This window comes from Rhamphochromis sp. 'chilingali', assembly GCF_963969265.1.
Source record: "Rhamphochromis sp. 'chilingali' genome assembly, chromosome: 10".
NCBI classification, from domain to species: domain Eukaryota; kingdom Metazoa; phylum Chordata; class Actinopteri; order Cichliformes; family Cichlidae; genus Rhamphochromis; species Rhamphochromis sp. 'chilingali'.
The window spans coordinates 6,877,659-6,900,757 of record NC_137937.1 but is presented as its reverse complement, the minus strand read 5'-3'; the positions used below and the strand labels follow the sequence as shown (position 1 = coordinate 6,900,757).

The 23,099-nt window shown below is 40.4% G+C and overlaps 4 protein-coding genes across 5 annotated transcripts; 1 reads left to right on the top strand and 3 right to left on the bottom strand.

Annotated features, from left to right (window-relative positions):
• The first annotated feature begins 154 nt into the window (after positions 1–154).
• Positions 155–7,706, top strand: upb1 (ureidopropionase, beta). Its single transcript, XM_080893781.1, has 11 exons — positions 155–328; positions 1,833–2,213; positions 4,066–4,237; positions 4,509–4,596; positions 4,691–4,785; positions 4,866–5,024; positions 5,105–5,274; positions 5,607–5,688; positions 5,770–5,812; positions 6,182–6,336; positions 6,666–7,706. The coding sequence occupies exons 2-11, from the start codon at positions 2,110–2,112 to the stop codon at positions 6,747–6,749; spliced, it is 1,152 nt and encodes a 383-aa protein (XP_080749907.1). The 5' UTR covers positions 155–328; positions 1,833–2,109; the 3' UTR covers positions 6,750–7,706.
• Positions 7,707–7,995: 289 nt separating this feature from the next.
• Positions 7,996–11,939, bottom strand: gucd1 (guanylyl cyclase domain containing 1). The gene is made up of 6 exons (XM_080893783.1): positions 11,614–11,939; positions 11,449–11,530; positions 11,101–11,266; positions 10,911–11,002; positions 10,578–10,819; positions 7,996–9,123 (listed from the first exon to the last, which is right to left on the bottom strand). Exons 1-6 carry the CDS (start codon positions 11,618–11,620, stop codon positions 9,032–9,034), a joined length of 681 nt encoding a protein of 226 aa, XP_080749909.1. The 5' UTR covers positions 11,621–11,939; the 3' UTR covers positions 7,996–9,031.
• Positions 11,940–12,103: 164 nt separating this feature from the next.
• Positions 12,104–17,127, bottom strand: p2rx4b (purinergic receptor P2X, ligand-gated ion channel, 4b). The gene is made up of 12 exons (XM_080893784.1): positions 16,229–17,127; positions 15,959–16,106; positions 15,768–15,839; positions 15,050–15,122; positions 14,865–14,961; positions 14,701–14,781; positions 14,451–14,592; positions 13,484–13,620; positions 13,299–13,392; positions 13,141–13,206; positions 12,955–13,059; positions 12,104–12,857 (listed from the first exon to the last, which is right to left on the bottom strand). The coding sequence occupies exons 1-12, from the start codon at positions 16,441–16,443 to the stop codon at positions 12,825–12,827; spliced, it is 1,263 nt and encodes a 420-aa protein (XP_080749910.1). The 5' UTR covers positions 16,444–17,127; the 3' UTR covers positions 12,104–12,824.
• A 579-nt stretch (positions 17,128–17,706) lies between these two features.
• Positions 17,707–21,312, bottom strand: zbtb26 (zinc finger and BTB domain containing 26). 2 transcript variants are annotated; one of them, XM_080893780.1, is made up of 2 exons: positions 19,880–21,005; positions 17,707–19,716 (listed from the first exon to the last, which is right to left on the bottom strand). In XM_080893780.1, the coding sequence occupies exon 2, from the start codon at positions 19,691–19,693 to the stop codon at positions 18,371–18,373; it is 1,323 nt and encodes a 440-aa protein (XP_080749906.1). In that variant the 5' UTR covers positions 19,694–19,716; positions 19,880–21,005; the 3' UTR covers positions 17,707–18,370. The 2 variants fall into 2 exon arrangements, with proteins under 2 accessions (XP_080749906.1, XP_080749905.1); XM_080893779.1 differs by lacking the exon at positions 19,880–21,005 and adding an exon at positions 21,015–21,312 and having other exon boundaries at positions 17,715–19,716.
• Between the last annotated feature and the right edge of the window lie 1,787 nt (positions 21,313–23,099).

The window sequence follows — 23,099 nt, the reverse complement described above, 5'->3', positions numbered from 1 at the left end:
GATGTACCACTGAGAGGGGTGCTGCGGAATAGTCCAAGTGATCGCTGCTCCCGGTCAACTATACATAAATTGCACGTCGACACGATTTTTTAAAGCTGGTGAACTAGACCAAAGTCATTGATAACAAAAGAACAAATTTTTTTTACTTTCTCCGGTACTTTATACCCGCTCAGTTGCAATGCAATTTAACGCTCAACTACAAATCGATGGCTTTTTGATGGTGACCGGCGCCGAATGATGGTAAACTATAAATAGACGTTTTCTCGATGTTGTTGTTGTCACCTGGTCGACTACAAAAAGATCAAATATCAATGACAAAAAAACAAAGGTAAATCAACATCATTACAACGTCCCTATAGTAAGACCGTCGGTTTACCACGGTATTTCAATGTTGTTACAACATTGGCATTTCAACCATAACGACGGATCGGATGAAAAATCAACATCAATTCAATGTCGTCTTGCTATCTGGGTTGCCTTTACCATCCACCAGGGGGTGCTGTAGTTCTCTCAGCAACCCTACTTCCCAAAGCCTTGCCCACATTACAACATGACTCTGATAAACCAGAAACATGTATTCTTTCTTTGTTTTTAAATTTTTGCTACATTTAAAACAACTCATTCAATTTCAGTTTCCTTGAAATATGTTGGCTATTGAGAACAAATGAACTAATGACAGCTATTACAATTTTTCTGAATTGCTAAAACACTAGACTCCATTCTCTAAAACAAATTCTTAGTGGCCAAAACCTATTTTTCGTATCAAACACTTTTGGCCAAATCTTAAACACTGATTTCTTTCTTTATCATAGAAGCTTTTTCTTTATCATGTAGAAAAACCGTTAACTATGTAACTTCTTTACACTGACAGCAAGGGGAGTTTCACTGGTCTGGCTCCAGGGGTGTCAAAGTGGACCGCAATGTTAAATGACTTTGACACCCCTGGATTAGCACATGGATAGGACCAGTAGGAATGTAACTGAGTACCTTTAGCAGTTTACTTAAGTACGGGTTTAATATACTTGCACTTTAAGTATTTCAGTGTAATGATACTTTTATAAATTTGGAGGTAAATATTTGTTCTTTAAGCTGCATGTCCAAAGACATGCAGCTTGTGGGGATAGGTTAATTGATTAATCCAAATTGTCACTAGGTGTGAATGTGCAAGTGAATGTGAGTGTGAATGGTTGTCTGTCCCTATGTGTTAGCCCTGCGACAGACTGGCGACCTGTCCAGGGTGTACCCCGCCTTTCGCCCTATGACAGCTGGGATAGGCTCCAGCGCCCCCCGCGACCCTGAAAAGGATAAGCGGAAGCGAATGGATGGATGGATGGATATTTGTTCTTTAATATTCCAGTCCATTTATTTCGAATCTTTATTTACTTATTATTTTCCAGATGATCTACATTAAAATCAGCAGACGCTGCAACATTAAAGAAACATATATATGTCAAAAGATCATTAGTCGCAATCTAAAATATATAATGTATATGATCCTGAAAAAAGCCATTTTACGATCAATATAATCTCTAGATATAATTTAGGTTCTTTGAATGTATTTTTTGATTATACAGATTGTGGACTGTTGAGCTATTTGGATGGGATTTTAACTTTTACTCACTGATTTATTTAAACTCTTGTGCAGCATCAGCATCCAATAGAACACAGAGATGCACATGACAATCACGCCCAGTGTTTTAAAGCCATTTTCTACACCGATTTTTTTTTGTGAGTAATTATTTTGATTTGCTGTGCTGCAAGGAGAAAAATGAAAAAACTGATATTAAATATCAATCAGCAAACTTAAATTTGTTCTCATTTTGCTGTTACAGAAGGATGTGGAAATATTGAAGAGTATAGCTACTGCTCAGCCTGCTCCTAGGTTTGGTAACACATTTATTATTCAAGCAAACTCTTCGGTTAATCTGCAGCTCAACACAAATGCCACAGCCAGCAGTGCCGTGTCTCAGGTCAATGACCGGCTTCCACAAACCACAGCTGGGGGCTCCTCTACTCTTTCGAAATCACTAAGGATTATATAACGAGAGTATCCCATTAAATACTGCTGCTTCTGCTGTTGAGCTGCAAAACCAACAGAAACCTGCAGAGATGTCCGCATGTGAGTTTGAATCTCTGGAGAAATCTCTGGAGTCCCATCTGCCAGAGGCCGAGTTGGTGGAGGTGAAACGCATCTTATTTGGGAAGGAGACAAAGTGAGTTGTTGTACTTATACTGCATTTCTTTTAAATTTACTAAAGGAAGTATTGGGCTTTCCCGTTTCTCTTTATGTTTCCTTCTTTGTTGTTCTGGTTCCTGGTAAATTATTATTCTGCTCAGTGGACTTTGATCAAGCTGAAGGATAACTTACAGCCAGCACAGAGACAGGTTTGATAAATGTATAGACTAAAAAACCCTACATACAGTTAGGTCCATAAATATTTGGACAGAGACAACTTTTTTCTAATTTTGGTTCGGTAAATTACCCACAATGAATTTTAAATGAAACAACTCGGACTTTCAGCTTTAATTCACTGGGTTGAATAAAACAATTGCATAAAAATGTGAGGAAGTAAAGCATTTTTTAACACAAGCCCTTCATTTCAGGGGCTCAAAAGTAACTGGACAAATTCAATAACTGAAAATAAAATGCTCATTTCTAATACTTGGTTGAAAACCTCTTGATGGCAATGATGGCCTTAATTTACGCTTTTTTTAGTACACTTTAGATCAGGGGTGTCCAACTCCAATCCTCGAGAGCTACTGTCCTGCAGCTTTTAGACGCATCCTTGTTCTGACACATCTGAATCAAACGAATGGCTTGTTATCAGGCCTTTCCCAAACTTGATGGCATGCTGAAGAGTAATCCAACCATTTGATTCAGCTGTGTTGGAGTAGGGATGCATCTAAAAGCTGCAGGACAGCAGTGTTGTTCACTTGGTTGGCTGTTGTGAAGGGGTTTCTCATCACCATGAAAATGAATCTGCGATCATCCACCGCTGTTGTCTTCCATGGGTGTGCGGTGTTTTTGCATTGATGAGTTTAATGGTGCTTTCTTTCTTTCTCAGGATGGACCAAACTGTAGATTCTGCCTCTCCTAATACTGTAGCAATTTCTTGGATGTTTTCTTTTCCTGTTTTCACAGCTTAAGGTTGGCTTGTTTCATTTGCATGGAGAGCTACTTTGTCCACGTTGTCTGTTCACAGCAAAATCTTCCAAATGCAAGCACCACACCTCAAATCAACTCCTGGCCTTTTATCTGCTTTATTGATAATGATGTAGCCTTTGAGTCAAAAAAGGGTGGCACATGTTAAGGAGCTGAAACTCCTAAACCCTTCATTCAATTTATATCTGGCTACCCTAAAAATGAAAGCAGCGAGTCTACACATTATGCCCATGTCCATTATATAACTATAAAAGTAAGATTTTTCAGTAAAAGGTTAAAAAACAAAACTTGTGTCACTGTCCAAATATATATGGACTTAACTATATGTGCAGTTTCTGTGTCCAAGCAGGCCATGCAACTCTACAGTGTAAGTATGCTTATCTCTTCATCTTCTCCGCATTTGAAGACTTTATTGTTCATTTACAACATTAAATACTAAAAAACTAAACATGCGCATCAATAACTCCGAGTCTTCTTTTTCAGATCATCAAAAAAGTATCATGTCATTTACATAAAAAGTACCTGATTTTTACTAGTCTCCCTGTCACTGCCACTGAGAAAAACCTAAAATGAGTCCAGACAGTTCAGTTTGTGATCTTGTCAGGCCAGACAAGTACTCCCACTTGCTCTCAGTCCTCTCAAGCCTCTATACCATGAATGCCTACTTGCTCAAGTGCCTGAAAAGATGGTTGCCCACATCTCTGCAGGGGACTTCAGGAGCTCTGTCATTGTGATCAAGGAGTTCTTGAAAAGCTGCCGCCAGCTAACGTACCCTTTCTTTCTCTGATAATAATGTATTTATTCATTTATTTTGTTTCAAAGATTTATTTAATTTCTTTCTCAAAGCAAAGACCTGAAACACAAAAAGAACAATGCTTTATTTTCTGAACACTGTCTTACAGGAAGCTGGACCTCTCAGCCTGTGCTGTGGAAGCTGCTTCTGAGCGAGACTTTGAGCTTAAAGGATATAAGTTTGATGCGGCACAGGAACAACTCAGGCCACCCAGAAACATCCGAGTGGGACTCATTCAGCACCACATTGTTCTGCCCACTGATGCCCCCGTCCTGGATCAGGTTACTAGTTACACACTACAGTACTAACCAGAAGACCACATGTACCAAACCTGTTGAGGTACATTAGCAGAGAGATACAGACAGGAAGCTGTAAGGTGACTGAATGACTTTCTGTAAAACTCTTCATGTACATTGTTCAAGAGAAGTATTCAACATGTATCTGCTTAAATAATTTACCTGACGAAAAGCATCAATACCATGAATAATATTGCTCCATTTCATTGGTAGAAGTGACTGGTGTTAATATTTTATCACTGCTCTCCCTTCACAGATCAGTGCCATGCACAGCCGAATTGGTGAAATGGTTGAGGTAGCAGCCATGTGTGGTGTAAACATTGTCTGCTTTCAGGAGACCTGGAGTGAGTGTCCATGTGCAAGAATTCTAAACCTATCCAACAAACATACAGAATAGGTACCAACAGAGACTGGGGTTTTTGTTTCTTTCGTTATCAGCCATGCCCTTTGCGTTCTGCACCCGTGAGAAAGAACCATGGACAGAGTTCGCAGAGTCTGCTGAAGAAGGAAACACCACACGCTTCTGCCAAGAGGTGAGATTGTAGAGCTTTGCTGCAGCGTGGTTAATACGTTGGGGACTGCAAACCTAACAGTTCTGCAATTCTACAATTAGCTGGCCAAAAAGTACAACATGGTCATAGTTTCACCGATTCTGGAGAGAGAGGAGTTACACGGCACCCTGTGGAACACGGCGGTGGTCATCTCCAACTCTGGAAACGTGCTGGGAAAGAGCAGGAAGAACCACATTCCCAGGATCGGGGACTTTAATGAGGTGAGTGATCTAAACAATCCACTGTGGCTGTGCAGGAACTGAAAAACTGCTGTTGTCATTGTCTCGTGTTTTCTACTCAGTCTACATATTACATGGAGGGCAACACTGGCCACACAGTGTTCCAGACACAGTTTGGGAAGATTGCTGTGAATATTTGCTACGGCCGTCATCATCCACTCAATTGGTTCATGTACAGCATGAATGGAGCTGAGATCATCTTCAATCCCTCGGCTACAGTTGGAGCTCTGAGGTAAGGGAGCCCCCCCCTCCCCATGTCCATGGTGTCCAGTATTGTTTTGCTGGCACATGGTACCAGTGGTAAGCTAAGAAAATGCAAAAATAATAGTGGAACAGTAAGCTTTCTATGGTGCAGACAGCCCTTGTGATCCAGGTATTGTGGTAACTGATAATGTGCTTTAGTCATCCATATTCCTACGTTCAGAAAAAGGTTAGATTAAATACTCAGATTGCCATACCTAGACCCTGAATTCAGGTTGAAGCAATGTTATCATTGACATGCCGCTACCATTATTACATAGTATATCTAAATAATGCGATGATAATATTGTTTCTTCTCTGCAGTGAACCCATGTGGTCTATAGAGGCCAGAAATGCAGCAATCGCTAACCACTGTTTTACGTGTGCCATTAACCGTGTTGGGACAGTAAGTTTGCAGGAATCATTCCAACATATTTGTGATGAATGACAAAATATGAAATCATGCCAAAAATAATCTTTTCTACAGGAACATTTCAAAAGTGAATTCACGTCTGGTGATGGGAAAAAAGGTAAAGGTTTTATTTTCTTAAGTCCCAGGATGTATGCACGTATCTCTTCATATGGTGTTATCAAAAAATGACTGTATGGTGAAGCGGATGAAGCTAATTCTGCCTGAGGGAGTTAATTATTTAAGGTGTCCTTAATGAACAGACGAGAAAATGATTTGGTGTTCTTGCATGGAGCTAAATCAGGGTCAAAAATTTTATTGATTTGAAAAAGTGTTTTTTTTTTGTGTGCAGTTTTTGGACTTGAATAAAAATAATTTTTTATGAAGAAAAAAATCATGTTTTAATTTTTTAAATATCAAAACTTCAAATCACTTTTTCAAATAACTACATTTTGACTCTGATTTAGCTCAATTTTCTTGGCTTTTTCAGCTCACCACGACTTTGGACATTTTTATGGGTCCAGTTACGTGGCAGCTCCCGACGGCAGTCGCACGCCAGGCCTCTCTAGGACCCGAGATGGGCTGCTCGTGGTAGAAATGGATCTCAACCTGAATAGACAAATAAGTGACAAGTGGAGTTTCAAGGTAAATTTAACAAATTGTAACCTTTTAAAATGTTAGAAATTTTGATTAGAAATAAAGTTTCATTTAAAATCTCTGATCGTATTATTCCAAAAACAAAGATGAGACGAACAATATTTCCCTCAGAAATCCTTGAATGTAATGAATGAGTGGCACAAAAAGATTATATGTATGCAGAATTCAAACATGTCTGTATGTCCGCTGCTACCACACGTATATGTGCATCCTCCAATTCTCCAGGTAAATTATGCACAATGACTGGATGGTTGTATATTCACTTCAGCTATTTTTTGCAACCTTGACTGACTTCTTCAGTGTCTTTTTCTTTGCAGATGACTGGACGGTATGCTGAGTACGCAGAACAACTTGCCAAAGCTGTTCAGCATGACTTCAAACCCAAAATAGTAAAAGAGTAGAACATATTCTACAAATAGTGCACATTTATTATAGCCTATTGCAGCAGGAAACATGCTTAGTTCAGATTTAATTTGACACAAAGATCACGTCTGTCAGACTGACTGATTTCTATCATTTAATGTGATAAAAAACATTCAAGTCAAACCTTTGTCCTGTTCTCATTTGAACTGTTAAACTGAAACATTGCTGAATTAAAGATCACCTATGAACCTGGTGTTTCAAATCACCTTTTAAATCATTGGCTGTAACAGACATTTTCCTACAGGTGACACTGGCTTTTGAATTGGCGTTGTAGCCCGCAGCTCTCCTGTGGCAGACAGCTAACAAGGGGAAAAGCACCAGCAGGGTTGAAATGCAGCGGTACTAGAAGTATTAGAAGTACTTTTTAATGGTTTAGAAAAAGTGGTTCCCTGTTTCAAACAACTGATTCTTATCATTTCATTCAGAATGAACACATAAATCTTCTTAAGGAAGTTATCTGGGTGAGAAGTAGGCCTGAGATGGAAAATCACAGTAGACATAATTTATGGGGTTTATGGGTTGTGCACATTTTCACTTCCATATTTTTGCCATTGTACTCTACTGGAACCACCAGTAGTATTTAATGGCTTAAAACAATACTTTTTTTTTTTTTTATCTAATACTGGGTCTCAATTCAGTTCGTCCTCTGAAAGAAATTGTTTGTTTCAATCCTCCTACTGACATCATACAAAGCAAAAGAGAAGTGACTGGAAATGGAGTGTTTAGACCAGTCTAGTTCAACTAGACATGCTAACATCCTTATTTGAATACAATAAACATTCCTTTGAGATTTTGGTTCACATCGATTCAGTAGCCTCAGTTGTTGTGAATCTCCAGTTCCACCACATCAAACAGGTGCTGTACTAGATTTAGGTCTGGTGATTGTGGAAATGATCGGAATAAAGCAAACTGATGCTCAAGAAACCTGCTTGAGATGATCTGAGCTTTGTGAGCTGGCGTGTTATCTTGTTGGAAGCAGCTATCTGAAGATGGGTACACTGTGGTCACAGATGCCTGACCGTACTCATTTTTCTGTTTAGGTGCGGAGACGACGCTGGAGTGCAGGCAACAGCAAATCTTTTTAATTCCCTTTTAAACAGTGTCCCAACTACACAGCACTTGATGTTGTTTATATAAGATTTGACCTATAACATGAGGTTTAAGGTATGAGTTCACTATTAAACCTATATAAAGCAGACGAAAACAACAAGGCTGTTCAAATGTTTTAATCACAACATATAATAAAAGCGCTATCTATACTGAATAAAAAAATAAAACTTGTGGTTTTCACCCAGAAGCACAACCAGACAGGACCCACTTTTCCTTGATTCGGAAAAGCAATATAATTTAAATAACATAATCGTGTCTGGTATGAAAGTGTAGTGCAAAAACATGTAAGTTAAAAATAAAACTCCGTGACAATGAGGAAATGACCTCGTCTTCATTTACAAACCAAAATGACTTATCCTAGTCCTAACGCATCCATGTATCCAGCACATTCCCCAAAGGCACAGGACACATGCGGAGCTGCTTTTCCAGTGAAGCAATTGAATCCGGTGAAGTCACGTTTCATCACGTCCGAGCTGAGTGTCCATGAGTTCCATACATCTATGGAGTAGTGCATTGAACTTGCTTCATCATTTGAGTCACAATTTAGAGCATTAATTACCTGATACTCTCGTGACTTGCTTCCTGTATTTCCCTGTTTACAGAATCGTCTGATTAAAATGCGGTGAGTCGGGAGGATTTTTAAAAGGCAGGTAGAGGCGAGGCTGGAGGGGGGGCGGATGAGCAGCTTCACATTAACACTGAGCAGAACAAAGAAATGAACACTCCAAGTATTATCAACATCGGCCCTGAATTATGTGCACACAATTTCCTGGTAAATTCTACTCTTGCTCATGTTTCCCGCAGTTCTGCCACAGTTGTGCAAGTCTGTACACTCAGTGTGAGATTCCAGTACAACTGCAGTCATTAAAAACGTCCACATTGACAATAAGATGAATCTGAAATATCTGTTCATCACAAAAACAGAAATAAAAGGATCCATCCTGGATTCCTAATTCTTCCCAGGGTGAATCATTCAAAGGTTAAGTAGTGTTGGCATATACAGTACATGTATATATGTGAGCAGGCTTTTTGGCACCGGAGGAAAAAAGCCTGCAAAAGGGGGATCTGTGACAGCAGACAGGAGGAGGTGTCATTAGACTGGGGATCTGCAGCATTTTGATATTCCTATAATGACAAAAATCCAAATCCATCAACTCTCTTTAAACACGAACAGGATATCCTCGTCTGTCCCATAGCTGCGTCGAGCTTCCTCAAAGTTATTGACGCTGGTGCAGCACACCCCTAAAAATACACACACACAGATCTGTCAGCTCCAAGTTAAATAAATAAAAACACATTTATAAATAAGCTGCTCAAAAAGTGCACTCTGGGTCTGCCTCCCACTGTTAGCTCTATAGATGGCAATGTTCATGGACTGCTATAAAACTCGCTGGTGCCCATACAGTAAATACCACCAGCCATGGTGTTTATACATAATGTCTCAACACCTGCTGGATTACCATGAAATTTGATCCACACCCTCGTGGCTCCCTCTGGATTCATTAGAATTACTTCGGATTAGTGCTGGGTCTGAATATATTATGTTGTCTATGCTGAAGCAATACGAGAGTGGACCTTAAGTAAGTGTTCACCTTTCTCATGCACGACTCCATTCATATGAAACAACAAATAAGCCTCTGATCAACAGAGGCTTGCTTATGGAAAAAAACAATGACTTGTGAAACATGAACCATTTCTAACTCCAGAAACTGCACAAATGCACCACTGAACATCAAGCCAGGCAGCATAAACTTGTGCTACCAGCTTGAATTGACTCTGTCACTACTAAGGAGGAGAAAGAAAAGAGAGCACAGCTGCCCCGCAAATAAAGTCCGCCGTTTAGAGGTTTATCTGTTTTAAACATAGCTTTTTTTCTGCATTTCTGTCATTCACAATGTGAGGGGTTCAGCTCATGCGGTGACATGGAACCAAGCAAGGTTTGTTAATGTTAATGGAAACATTGACGTTCACGAATCACACGATGACTGAAAACAGCTGCAACAAAAAGTGGCATTACACCAAACCCGAAAGCAGAGCAGCTGCTGTTTAAGGGTCGACTCTATCGCTGTGTGCCAAAATTTAAGCTTTCTTAGTCTAAGCCTAACAGTAGGTTTTATTTAAATTGTATCATATATATTTTATTTCTGAGGATTCCTTAAAAAGAACAGCTCACAGAACTCAAATTAAGAGAATTTTGCTTTAGTGCTATTCATCCATCCATCTATTTTCTTCTGCTTTCAAATTGGTCTCTTGACCATCTGCAACAGGGCAAAGTATACAGTAAACAGGTGGGGACCTTCTTGCTGTGAGGCAACAGCAGGATGATGGCCATCCTGATAATTCCAGTGTGACATGAAGACTTTTGGAGATACCGGCCTTTGAGATTTTTTTCTTTTTAAGTGAATGGAATCAGGCAGCAGTTACTTGTGGTGCTCAAAACACCAGTGAGCACATTTTGTGCACCCAGTATGGATTTGTGTGGAATATTAAACTCTAGTTCAATCTAGCAGATCACCTGCAAACCTTGAGCCATCCACTTCTCTGGCAGCTTTTCTACAATAACTTCCACACAACGAGCAGTGTCATGACAGGTAAGGCTAAGAAGGAGGATTCACATTTACTAAGATGGTCTCTTACATACCACAGATTAATTTTACTTACAGTTATGGTAGAAGTAGAAATACAAGTATACTCACGGTCAGAATACGCTGGGTTATTGTAGAAGATGGAGCCAGTGGTTCTGTTGAAGCCACACACAACCACAAAGTGACCCTGATAGTCCGGCTTCCTGCAGAAACACTTCTGACCCACGGGCATGAAGCAGCAGTATTTGACAGGCTGGGAGCACAGTTCACATGTCAACACCACAGCATTGACCAGCACTATGGCAACGTGGCCCTGCTCCAGATGAGACTGGATTTCCTGAACTGACACAGAACTGTGAGAAGGCACACACAACTGAGGTCATATATTTATTTTAAGGTACTGAAAAAAGTAGGCGGGTAAATTAACATCAACAGGAAGCTCACCATTTCTTCACCACCACACCTTTGCTCTCCGCTTTAAGGAAGAGCTCATTCACTCTGTTTTCTTCAGTATCAAAATGCTTCTTGTAAAAGGACTGTAAACAACAACAAAACATCATCAAGACACAATCATAGGTAACTATCAAAATGTTCAAAACTGGTTAGAATTACACTGTTAGTTTGGACTACGTACCTGGTTTTTAAAGCCCTTATCTACACCCAGAGTCTGTGTACAAAAGCAGTGTTTGATTCCTAGATGGCACATGAGGTAGGCCAGGTCGATAGTCCACACACTTTCTGTCAGCTTCAGATCCCAGCACGCCCTCTGAAACTCATCATCGCTGACAGGGTGGAGGTACCTACACATTCAGACAACCAGAGTGTGAATCCCTCACACAATGCCAAGGCACCTTTGATTTGCAATTCAGAAAAGAGCCTGCTGACAGGCAGTACAGTAAGCACTGCAGTCTGTATGGCAGCTACAGTACATAGTGTAACAAAAACATGACTTCTGAAGGTAAAAACCTTGATGTGCTCTTACTTGAGGACCATCCTGGAGCAGGCTAAGCCACAGTCCCAGTGGTACAGCTGCCGGATAACAGGAACATCCAACAGGACATCATCTGAGTAAACCGAGGAGTTACTTTCACATTTCAACAAAACAAATACTAGCGCTGTCACAAGACTGCTTCACTGTTTCACTCACCTGTCATTCTGCTGGTTTCTTTCTCCCACAGACCGCCCGGTAACTAACTCAGTACCAGCTGGTCAGTCTTGTTTGCAGCACTGAGGGCGAGGCTGGGTGCCCTCATCGATGCTAACTAGTTAAAAAAAACTAGCTCCCCGACTACAAGCGTCCAGGCTAGCACTATTTATCGCTCTGTTGCTGATAAAACGCGAACAGCTCTGTGACTCACGCCGCTGCGAGGCGCACACACATAGCTAACAAGAAAAACAGTAACAAAAACTCATTTTCAGGACGGTTTTTCGTGCCGATGCCTCGAAACGAGACGCTCCTCTGCTCTATTCCGTGTTTACTCGCGTACTGAGACGCTTCTTGTGTTTGCTTGCGTTATGCTGCCACCATGTGGTGTGGAGGAGACTTTAACGCTTCTTATGAGAACTGTATCCACGCGCTTTTACTACTACATATTTGAACCATAGATTTGAACTATTAGTAGGCAAACTTTACTAAAGTATTTCAGGACTAATCCTACTATTCACTAACATTTTAAACGGACGATGTTTTTTTTTATGTATACTACTCACTATAAGTCATGTGACTAGAAGAATAGGGGGACAGGAAATTCAAGTGTTTGTCTGTTGTGTCTTCAAGTGTTAAAAAATGTATTAGTGGCAAAAGGAAAAAACAATTGGCTCATAAAATACACCATGCTCCGCAATCATTATTGCACATATGAATGATGATGATTCCAGGTCCTAATACATTATACAAATAATCTGTAACGATACTTCCATTTATTTTCACATAACTACATGTTTTTGACTCAATTGAATACTCAAATACAATTACCTGGTAACTGATAATACATTATTTTAGGTGAAACTACTCAAAAGTGCAAATAATAAGCTGCACTAATAATAAAATAAGCTGTAAAAGAACATATTAATGATCAGTAATTAGTAGCCCAGAACTGTATTTTATTCTGAAACCTTTCATTCTCCATCTTTGCTGCTGGTATTATAATTATATTTTGAAGATTACACATTTATACTTTTACTAGTGAGTGTTTTGTAGATGCTACTTAAATAAAAGCCAGAGTTCTTCCTCCATCATTGTTTATCCTCCTTCTTTCTATTATCACATTTTAATGGTTTTAGTGAAATATTCAAATGATGTTTTAACGTCTCGTTTCATGAGGGTTCCAATTTCTCTGTAGAAAAATGTTGTTCCTGCTACTGGGTTCCATAGGTGGTCCCCATTGACACCTGTGTTACAAAAAAAACACAAACAAACAGACCAACATTTAAGATCTTAGTCAGTACTAAAGATCATCAGTGAAAGTGAAGGAGAAAAGTCAGTTACCGATGCACTGTCTGCATCTTCAGTGAGATGTGTTGTTTTGTGTCTGCTGTAAAGATCTCGTTTCCTTGAGCAAGTCACCAAAAACCAGTCAGCAACCACGGGCACCTGAACGAAAATAGTCAAAACATTTAAAATTTGGTGTTTCATCACTTATACGGATGCTAGTCTGAACATTTCTCTTCTCACCAAACTGAGGAATGACAAGGCTGCACCCAAGTTCACTATGGTTGGAACGATGGAAAATCTTCCTGCCTGTAAGAACCCCAAACTACCATAAGACTAAAGTAAAAACACGGACCGTTCTTGATAAAATCATTGCTGTTTCAAGATTAGTCAGGCCTCACAGTTCCAAACACAATGACGTCGAAGCGGATCCCGTAAGCTTTGATTAACGTTCTGGTTTCCTCTCCATCTGCTGCCTTGTAGTATTTAGCAAATCTAAAAGACAGAAGTTTTAGCAGTTCTTTATTCAGCCTTATACATTCATCAGTACCTGTCTGTTTAAAAAAAAAAAAAAAAAGTTTTTCACCTAAAGTTGTAACCAGGGGCCACATTGTTGACAGGATGTTTGTTGTCCAGCCTCCGGAAGCTGTATTTAGGTAAACACTCCCCTGCCCACCAGTCCAAATCACAGCTCCAGTCAATAAGAATACCAAGGACACCCCCCTGTAAAACAAATCACTCAGTTCAGGATTATTCAGTTAGCACCTTTAAATTTAGGTTAGATCTGTACTGATGTAATTAAACACAACAATTAAAATATAATAGTCACTACAAAAAGTAGTGTTTGGACAAAAAACAATAACAAAGAATGGTATAAAACTAGTACACGCCTATGCCACAGTATTTTAATGACTGCTTGTGCTTTTGGCCATGAAACTGAAATAGTAAAATGTGTTTTATTGTAGGAGCATAAATGCAAAAAAAAAAAAAAAGCTTCAATGGCCATTGCTAGGCAACCATGATCATAATATATATAGATAAGAACCTGTAAGGACCTAAAATTTGGTTGAAAACACCAACTACAATTGAAAACAGAGTAAGACAATAATTATTAAGTTCAAATATGGCAATACTGAATGAAATGTTAACTTATACCCGCTTTTCAGAGTTTAAAGAGACAACCATGTAAAACAATGTATCCTACAATGAAGGTGAAACAGCTACATAGTGCTCAACCACACTTAATGGAAAGCCAAAAAATGGCTTTAAGAGTTCAGCATTTCCAGCTGTTCTCAGCTCCCATGGTAGACTTTAATCGCAGCACAGAGCAGAGAAGCCAGAAAGGTTTTTGCCTTGTGATATGGAGCGACCACAGAGAACATAAAAATGCATACATTACACTAACTGTGGGAGTGACTATCAGATGGGAGCCAGGGAACCTGAGGGCTGTACTGGCTCACATCCTGCTTATGAGACATATATACTGGAGGAAGACCATACAGGAACTTGAACAATGAATTCCAGTACAGAAAGACAACGATCATTCGATTCACCTTCACAGCCATGTCTTGAAAATCCTCCCCAGCCTCTGAGACAATATGCTTGAGTCTGAATATGGGACAGTGTGGGTCTGTGAGACGGCTGAATTCACACCTCTTCAGGTATGAGGAGTTCACATGAGGCAGTATGTTTCTTCTGGAGGAAGGAGGACAAGGCTCCGGTTTAATGGGGAAAACTGTGACTCTGTATGTTTGCTTAAGCATCTACAGATCTCCCTCTTACATTCAAATGCAGTTCACCGACCTGTGAAAGTTGAACTTTGGGTACGTGATGCTGTTTTTGATCAACACGGTGAAGTTTTCTGCTGCAACCAGCAGCGCATGCCTGCAGGACATGAAACAACACATCAAGCCTCCACAGTCCTGGAACTAGTAACAAATATTCTAACATGGTAAATATATTCTTACTCAGGCAGCTTAGTGTCTATTTCAAGTGGGCACCATGAGAGCACTTCACAGGTCCGTGCAGTGGTGGAGTAGTTCTCACACAGTCCCGTCTGTATACCTGGGTGGAAAATAAATTTCACGCTGAGTTTTTGCTGCGTGAGGCCACAAATATTAAAGGGGCTGTATCATCAGGGAGGAAGGCCTACCGTTGCCCCGGGGATCACTGCGTCCCTCGACACAGTTGCAGTCATCCACACAAGTAGTTGATGGGCTTGGAAGCTGCAGGAAAAATCTCCAGTGTTAATGTGTATATTTGAAGGTGAAGTTAAAAATCCTAAATAAATTTCACAAACATTTTTAAGCAATAATATGCAAAACAATTAAATAAATAAATACATTTTTAAATGCTGGATGTAGAAAATATGACACAAACAGATTAATTACATTTTTAAATTAATTAAAAATCTTTGTCAGAAGCTCCCAATTTTAAAAAATTATCTAGGCTTTAAAGGGTTAATGCAAACATTAAAAAGTATTTAATACTTAACCCTTTAAAGCCTGAAGTTTCTTGAGTCTTCTAACAATTTTTAATTAGATAAGTATCCATTTGGCTATATGAGTTATGATTTGTGCCATATTTCCTGCATCAGGTATTTTTGTGCAATTTACTTGCCGTGGGGGAAAAACTCACAGAAAATATGATACACTTGACTTTAAAAGGGTTTATAATCATATTTATGATTTCCCCCAACTGAAAAACAATAGCCACAGAGAAATGTAGTAATAGAAAAAAATAAGCTGTTAATACAGGACAATCACCATGTACTTGGCACTCTAATGGTCTTCATCAATGGTTGTGCAAGTTTGGCAAGACATGGCCGACCCTTGGCTCTGGTTATCTGTTTTGTAACAGCAGTGACTCACCTCGGGACAATGTGACTGCACTTGTTTTGGGGTCACAACCATATTCGTCAGCACAAAGAATGAATGATCACTCTGTCAGAAAGTAGAGCAGGGAAAAAGTTTCCAGGGAATGAAAAAAGCCAAAACCTGTTGTGCTGTTCTCCCCCCTCACATATAAAATGACAGAAATCCTAAAATGCACGTTTCAGTACCTGAGGAGGGATAATGTAATCAGCCACATCCCAAAAACGAGGCTCCGTGTCAGATGTGTTGGTGAAAGCGAAACCTTTCACTTTCGTGGTGACGGTGCTGATGACAGTATCTGTATCCTGGTAGGCCTTCTGCACCACACACACATACCTACAGCAGGTTTGCAGAAATGTCTGAGTTTAACTGTGCAAGCAAAAACATCATTTCATAATCCACATATTACCACATCCCCAACCAATCAATCCCCTCCTCTGATTTTATTGGGTACTTACCCAACCACATACATCACCACCAAGAATTGGGTGAACCTGAACACAAATCCTACACCTAAGCTGGGAATAACCAGCGTTTTTGGTGTTTCGTAGTCAAAAGCATAGTGCAGGAATCTCTTGCAGCAGCCTGCTGACTTGCTCATGGCTACACCACGAACCAATGAAGATATGTGAAACAATGACGACTCGACAAAGCCGTCCTTATTCAAATTCATTATATTCAAATCACATTTACTGCTTGGCAAATACAATTTTAAGCATAGTGTTTTTACACTAATTCCAGTTTAGACAACTTACATACTGTCATGGTAAACTTATTTTATGCTGACATTAGACTGTTGGACATGTTTAAGTACATTGCTGTAAATACGATTATTTAACTACTTGTATTGGGTTATTTGATGTAGAAAGCCAAAACAAATATTGGGTCAAAACACAACGCTCCAGCATAGGGCTGCCTCGAGTGCAATAACAGCCAGCCTTGGCTCAAGAAAACAGAAGGATTTATTCCTGCCACCTTTCTACTTCTGAAGAATAAATGTTGGGCCAACATCTAAGTAATATAAATACACATATACAAAGGCAGTAACTATAAGTAACTACACTGGAGAAAATATCAGTCCTGCTAAAGGTTTGCAAGCCTACCTAGTCTTGGGTACAGTAGGCCTATTCATTTTAACTGTATATTATTTTATTCTTTCAAAGGTAATGCTATCCACCCATCCATTCTCTTCCACTTATCCTTGTCAGGGTCACGGTGGGTGGGGATGGGGTTTGGGGGGGTGGGTGGAGCCTATCCCAGCTGTCTTAATGAGAGAAGCAGGGTGAACCCCTGACAGGTCGCCAGTGGTTAATTTAACACATTTTCATAAATGTCACTCGTAACTGTATAAACACATCTCCCTTTTCTCACCCTCAACAGGTTGTGGAGAATGGCTGCCCATCCACGAGCCTGGTTCTGTCAGGAGAAGAAGTTTTCCTTCCCACTGTTGCCAATTGCTTGCTTATAAAGGGTCAGCTTATGATTGGGGACTTCTCTCAGATGTTGTGGGGTCTTTCACCTTACCGTGCACCTTCACCTTTATGACGAATCATGTGGACCCATCTGTTAAATAAACCAGTTCCAAAGTGAGCAAGACGTGGCTGCAAACGAGGTCTAACAGGTTCTTACTGTCATCTCTGCTGTTCAACATCGGATACACACTGAAAGCATAGAATTAGACATAATATTTGATTTCATTTTGTGAAGCGGTGCGAAACCTCTCTTTAAAAGAGTACAGCATCTTCTTTCAAAATGTGGAAATACTGAAAGTGCAGGAAACACAGAACCCTTTGTTGAAACAACTCACCAGAAATTTCCATGCCACTTTCAGATACTGCCAACTCGATCTGATTAAAAATTGTAAAAACAAGCACACACTGAGAACGGCATTGGAGCATTACTACAGACTGGACACTAACATGGGAATTTTCTGTTGTGCGTGAACGATGAAGCAATGAGTAACGGTAAGAAAACAAAAGCAACAGTTAAGAATATTTCTTTATTCGTAACTCACATTGACTTCCATGAACACAGGACAGATACAATGTCACTTTGGTCCAATAGTACCTCAGATATAAATTCTATTAAAAAAAGAAGACCCCTTAGGCTAACAGACACTTTGGCCACCAAGACAAAATGACATAGCTTGCCTTATGTAAAATAATGTTGCATCTCCACTCTTTCAAGTTTCTCCTAAGTCCACGTTGCCATAGTCATACAGTTTAAAAAGTAATCATACAGCAGATTGTGTACATAAACAACATAAAAATGGATACTGTTCATTGTGCAGTTCTTTAAAGGACAGGGTAGACACAAAGACATGGCAATGCATTAATAAAACTAATGATGTTCAAACATTATGATGCGTTTCAGTGTTTTTCAATTTTCAAGTATGAGATGAAGGCATCTACACTGTATTGTACAAAAGAAAGACAAATAGTCCACAGTAATGAAGCTACAGTGATGTGCCGATCAGAAAAACTTTGTTCATGTTTGTATCCTTTAGGTAACCCATCATCCATGTCAGTGAACGTCTCACTCACGTGGCCGCCTTTGTTACTGTGTTCTCAAACAGCACAGCCAGTAAGTCCAAAGTGATCTCATATTCGTCCGAATTCAAAGTCCACCCCGCCGTCGTGCAGGCTGCCTTCATTTGCATTATCGAAGCTGTTCTTCCCGTGGATTTGTTTGAGGTGCTTGCGGAGAACTGGCTTGTGAGCAAACACCATGTCACAGTAGTTACAGCGATGTGGCTTATCTCCGCTGTGCAGATTTAGATGATCCAACAACGAGCACTTCTGGGTGAAAGTCTTACCGCAGATCTTACACTGGAAGGGTTTGATGCCGGCGTGAACGCGCATGTGCCGGTGCAGGTTGCCCTTTTGCGTGAAGGTCTTGCCGCACAGCAGGCACATGAAGAGCTTGTGCATCTTGAGGTGGTTGGCGTAGTTCTCGAGTTGGCGGAAGACTCGGGCGCACTTGGGGCACTGGTGGTACCACTGGAGAGGCTTGTCGTAGTTCCTCTGGTGTCCGATGTGTTTCTCTGCAGGTGGAGATGAAGGAGGAGGGCTAAGTGGGTATCCCGTCACGCCAGGCGGAACCGCCATCTCACTGCTGCGGCTGTCAACGGTGGAATTAATGAGCGAGTGCTGGGGCTCAGGGGAGTGGAGCTCTGCAGGAGGGTTGGTGGAGAAGTGACCGGTGATGGAGTTCTCTGCAACATCAGACACAGACTCCACCTTTACTATAGTGATGTCACTCTCCACTATGCCTTGCCTTGGACGCCTGGTCAAGATCTGGACAGGGCTTTTGGGCTGTATAATCACATCATCATCTTCGCTTTCATCATCGTTATTATCCTGCTCCACCTGCTCCACTACCTCTTCCTCCTCCTCCTCCTCTTCCTCCTCCTCCTCCTGATGGACAGTCTGCACCTGAGAGCGCTCTTGTTCTATCTTTGCCTGGGAGGATAAACTCTCCTCCCTCTTCTCCCTCCGCATTTTTACATCCACTTCCAGCTGGCGTGAAGCCTGTGGTTTGATGAACTTGCTGAGGGCCTGAGTGCACTGCTCTACAATGTGGCCCATCTGGAGGAAGCTGGCCACTGTCAGGTAATGCACCAGCTCCAGCTCAGGAAACTCCAGCTGGCCAGTGTAGCAGGACAGCAGCAGCTGTCGGCCAACTTCTGCCTCCTGGATCATAGAGATCTGGACCTCCCTGGAGTCCTGCTGAAGGATGAACTGGTCCCTTAAGAAAGAGGAGCCAGCAGCAAACACCACTTTGTGACCAGGGACCTCCAGCTGGTTGATGCGAACAGTAACATCGCAGAAGCGCCTCTGGTGTCTCAGAAGGTTCATCTTCTGTAGCATGGAGTCTCCAAATGTGGCGAAGCGGAACTGCAGAATCACTTGGTTCTGGGCCATAGTGAACCAGGGGACCACAGCAGCTGTAGTAGACCAACATGAAAATACAAAGACTGAATATCTCTCCTAGGAATAGGCTACTATAAATTTTGCGAATCAAGTCTAGTTCTAAGGCAGGGGTGGGGGACTCCAAGCCTCAAGGGCCAGTGTCCTGCAGGTTTTAGATATCACCCTGGGTCAACACACCTGAATAAAATGATTAGTTCATTTCCAGGCCTCTGGAGAACTTCAAGACATGTTGAGGAGGTAATTCAGCCATTTAAATCAGCTGTGTTGGATGAAGGAAACATCTAAATCCTTCAGGACGCTGGCCCTTGAGGCCTGGAGTTCCCCCACCCTTGTTCTAAGGTCACGCACTATCTGGACACCGATTAAAATTTTTAACTTTAGGTGGCAGGTGGTTTTACCTGGATGTAAACATTTTAAAGATTTTGTTTAAAAAAAATTAAAAAATAAAATAAAATACACAGACACATGCATATATATATATATATATGTGTGTGTGTGTATGTACCCGCCCACTATATAGTTTATATAGTTTATATAGTTAACGTCACCTGTGTCAATTACAGCCATACTAATTATAACCACAACAATCAACCTTGCGTGTGCTGCCTGGAGAGCGCGAGGCCAGACTCGATTCACAAACCGGTCAATTTAATAATTACAAGGCTATCGCTTTCAAAAGTTTCTTAGTTAGCGGTTATCTTTCAATGTCCTATTAAAAATGACTGTCCACGCTTTAATTCGGCGTTGACCAGTGTGACATAAGACAACAAAAAATGCTAATTTAAATCGGCTGCTACTATAACTGCTTTTCACGGCGGTAACATCATTGACGAGCAATATTTAAATTAAATATGAAAGTGTTGAATAGCCATTACAGCCTTACTCAGAAACGCATTAAAAGGAAATGTGGGTGTATTAATGATACAATATTGCCAGAATGTACCGATAAACAAGACAATATGAAATTATCGGTCTGTTTTAAGCGAACACTGCAACTTGACTATCGTTGTCTGAGTATATTAGCGTAGCGCCCAGCTAACGCAAGGTTAAAGTCTGGCCTTTATTTAGAGTAAACCTGAGTAAACCCCCCCCCCCCCCAAAAATACATTAATCTGGTATAACACGTCCATGGCTAACGTTAGCTGTACTGTTGCTAAATGGCATCAATCACACAGCTCTATGTGTCCCCTCGGCCTACTCCTTACTGTTCAGCCAGCCGCCCAGGCTGTCCTATAACATGCTTCACTGTTGCTTTATAACGAGCTCTAAAACGGCACTTTCACTTTTCCTCGCAGTACTGAGTGTTGCGTACCTGCTTAAGCCCTTGTAAACAAACTGGTTTGTGATGCTGTAGGTGAGACGTTGGCCTGTCTGGGGGATATGAGGGAGCTGCTCCGGATGCAAAACACCTTTAAAGGCCCAGTACACACATCTCTCGGCTTGTCTCTGGAAACGCGTTCCACATTCAAATATGCCCCATAATACTGTTTAGTGGTATTATTCCAGCCCCATCGTTAATACGCCATCTTTTTCTCCTTTCGAGATCATATAATTGGTGTGGACAGATTTTTTAGCTTCCAGGCTCCATCAGATCTGTCATCAGGTTCAGTCTCTGCTGAAGGTCCCAAGAGTAACCTTTGTAAAATAACGTAATATTTCAGTATTTCTTGTGGCAGCAGCATTTTTTTTTTTAGGTCTCTGACAGATAATCGATTATTATCATAATTTAGTGGTTTGCAGGTGAATGATTTCAAGTGCTCACAGCCATAGAATAAGCTCAAGGTGGGAAGGTGATCTGAAAGGTTATACACTTCTTTTGCAAGTCTAGACTAAAGCGAGCTGGTAGTTGAATCTTGAATTGAAATCTATGGAAGAATTTTGACAGATTTGACTTGTGATCCTATACACACAAAGACCACTATGTCAAACCAGTGATTTATGGACCCCTGTCAAATGACTTGGGAAGCAATATGTGTCTATGACAGTTATAATTTATGATACGTCATAACTCTTTAGTGATCAATAATGACATGCACAAAAAAATATGGACTAGGATGATGAATAGGATTTTTGAGATAGAAATGGACTATGGGATCATTCATAATGGTGTAGTCCAAAAAGTAAACTTTTTAGACAAAAAGTTTCATAAATGGTAGTTTTGTTTTGGTTGATTTTTGATTGTATATGCCTTATATTCTAATATTTTTATTTGTGATCCTCATATTTGACTGTCCTGCAGCAACATCTGGAAGAGCCCTCCTCTCCAAGTCTAACAGATACATTGTCTGTGTCAACCACCAGCATTCAGAGCAGTGACACAAGCGATGCTGGATGTCAAATGGTTCAGCCTCTATTGGACAGCATACATGCAAGAAATGTAGATACATACATATTGCACTTACACTTACTGCAATAGCTACACCCTTTTTGCACATGCTCTTTCTTATTCAGCTATTTATCAATAAGTAACTTATATGTATATATATATATATATATATATATATATATATGCATGTATATATTGTATGTATTGTGCTATTCCTTACTTTTTGTACTGTCTGTCTTTGTTACTGTTTGAACTGGAGCACTGTAACCAAAATAATTTCCCCTAGGGATCAATAAAGTATTCTGATTCTGATACATTACTTAATAGGCTCACACTTGGCTCTTTAGTGACCATTACTTGAAAAAGCTTAAACACGAAGATAAAACAGATTAGAGGAAAACAAATAGTTGTTTGGGTTAAAATTGTCTCCTTTTTTGGTCAGTTGTTTTGTGGTTTGTATCAAATTTATTTAGACAGTGGCGCAGATTCCAACTTCCAAACCAGCAGGGGTGACTGTCATCCATGAGTATGAATAAACTGGGAGTTTGAAAGATTCCACCAGGCGATTAATGGTGAAGATCATTGTAGCTCACATGCATGAAAAGGAAGGGTAAGAGGCATGATGTTTATTCCATTCATTTTTCAAACTGGTAAGAATCTCATCACAAACAACACTTCTGCTTTTGCAGGAGAACTCTAACTAAAGCGACAAAGGAGTTTCATGCACTTGGAATCGTGTCACTCTTCCCATCTTTGAAGGATCTTTACTCCAAAAAGGGATATGTGAGTTTGCACTGCAGCTGTAGTGTGAGATAAGACTTTCAAAGTGTGAGGGGTATATATATATTTATATACACTTTACATTGTCTGCACTTTCTTTCTTTCTCTACGAGCATTTCTATGACATTCAGAGCATTTCTTGAGTGGTGTGTCAAAACTGTGCAACGTTAATCCAAAACCACGACTGCATCACAAAACAGAGTAGAACTAAGAGGGCCCACATCACCAAGGATGTTTGGTTTCACTGATGACCAGCAAACAACAGGTCAACGTGTGGAAGCCAAGTCTCTT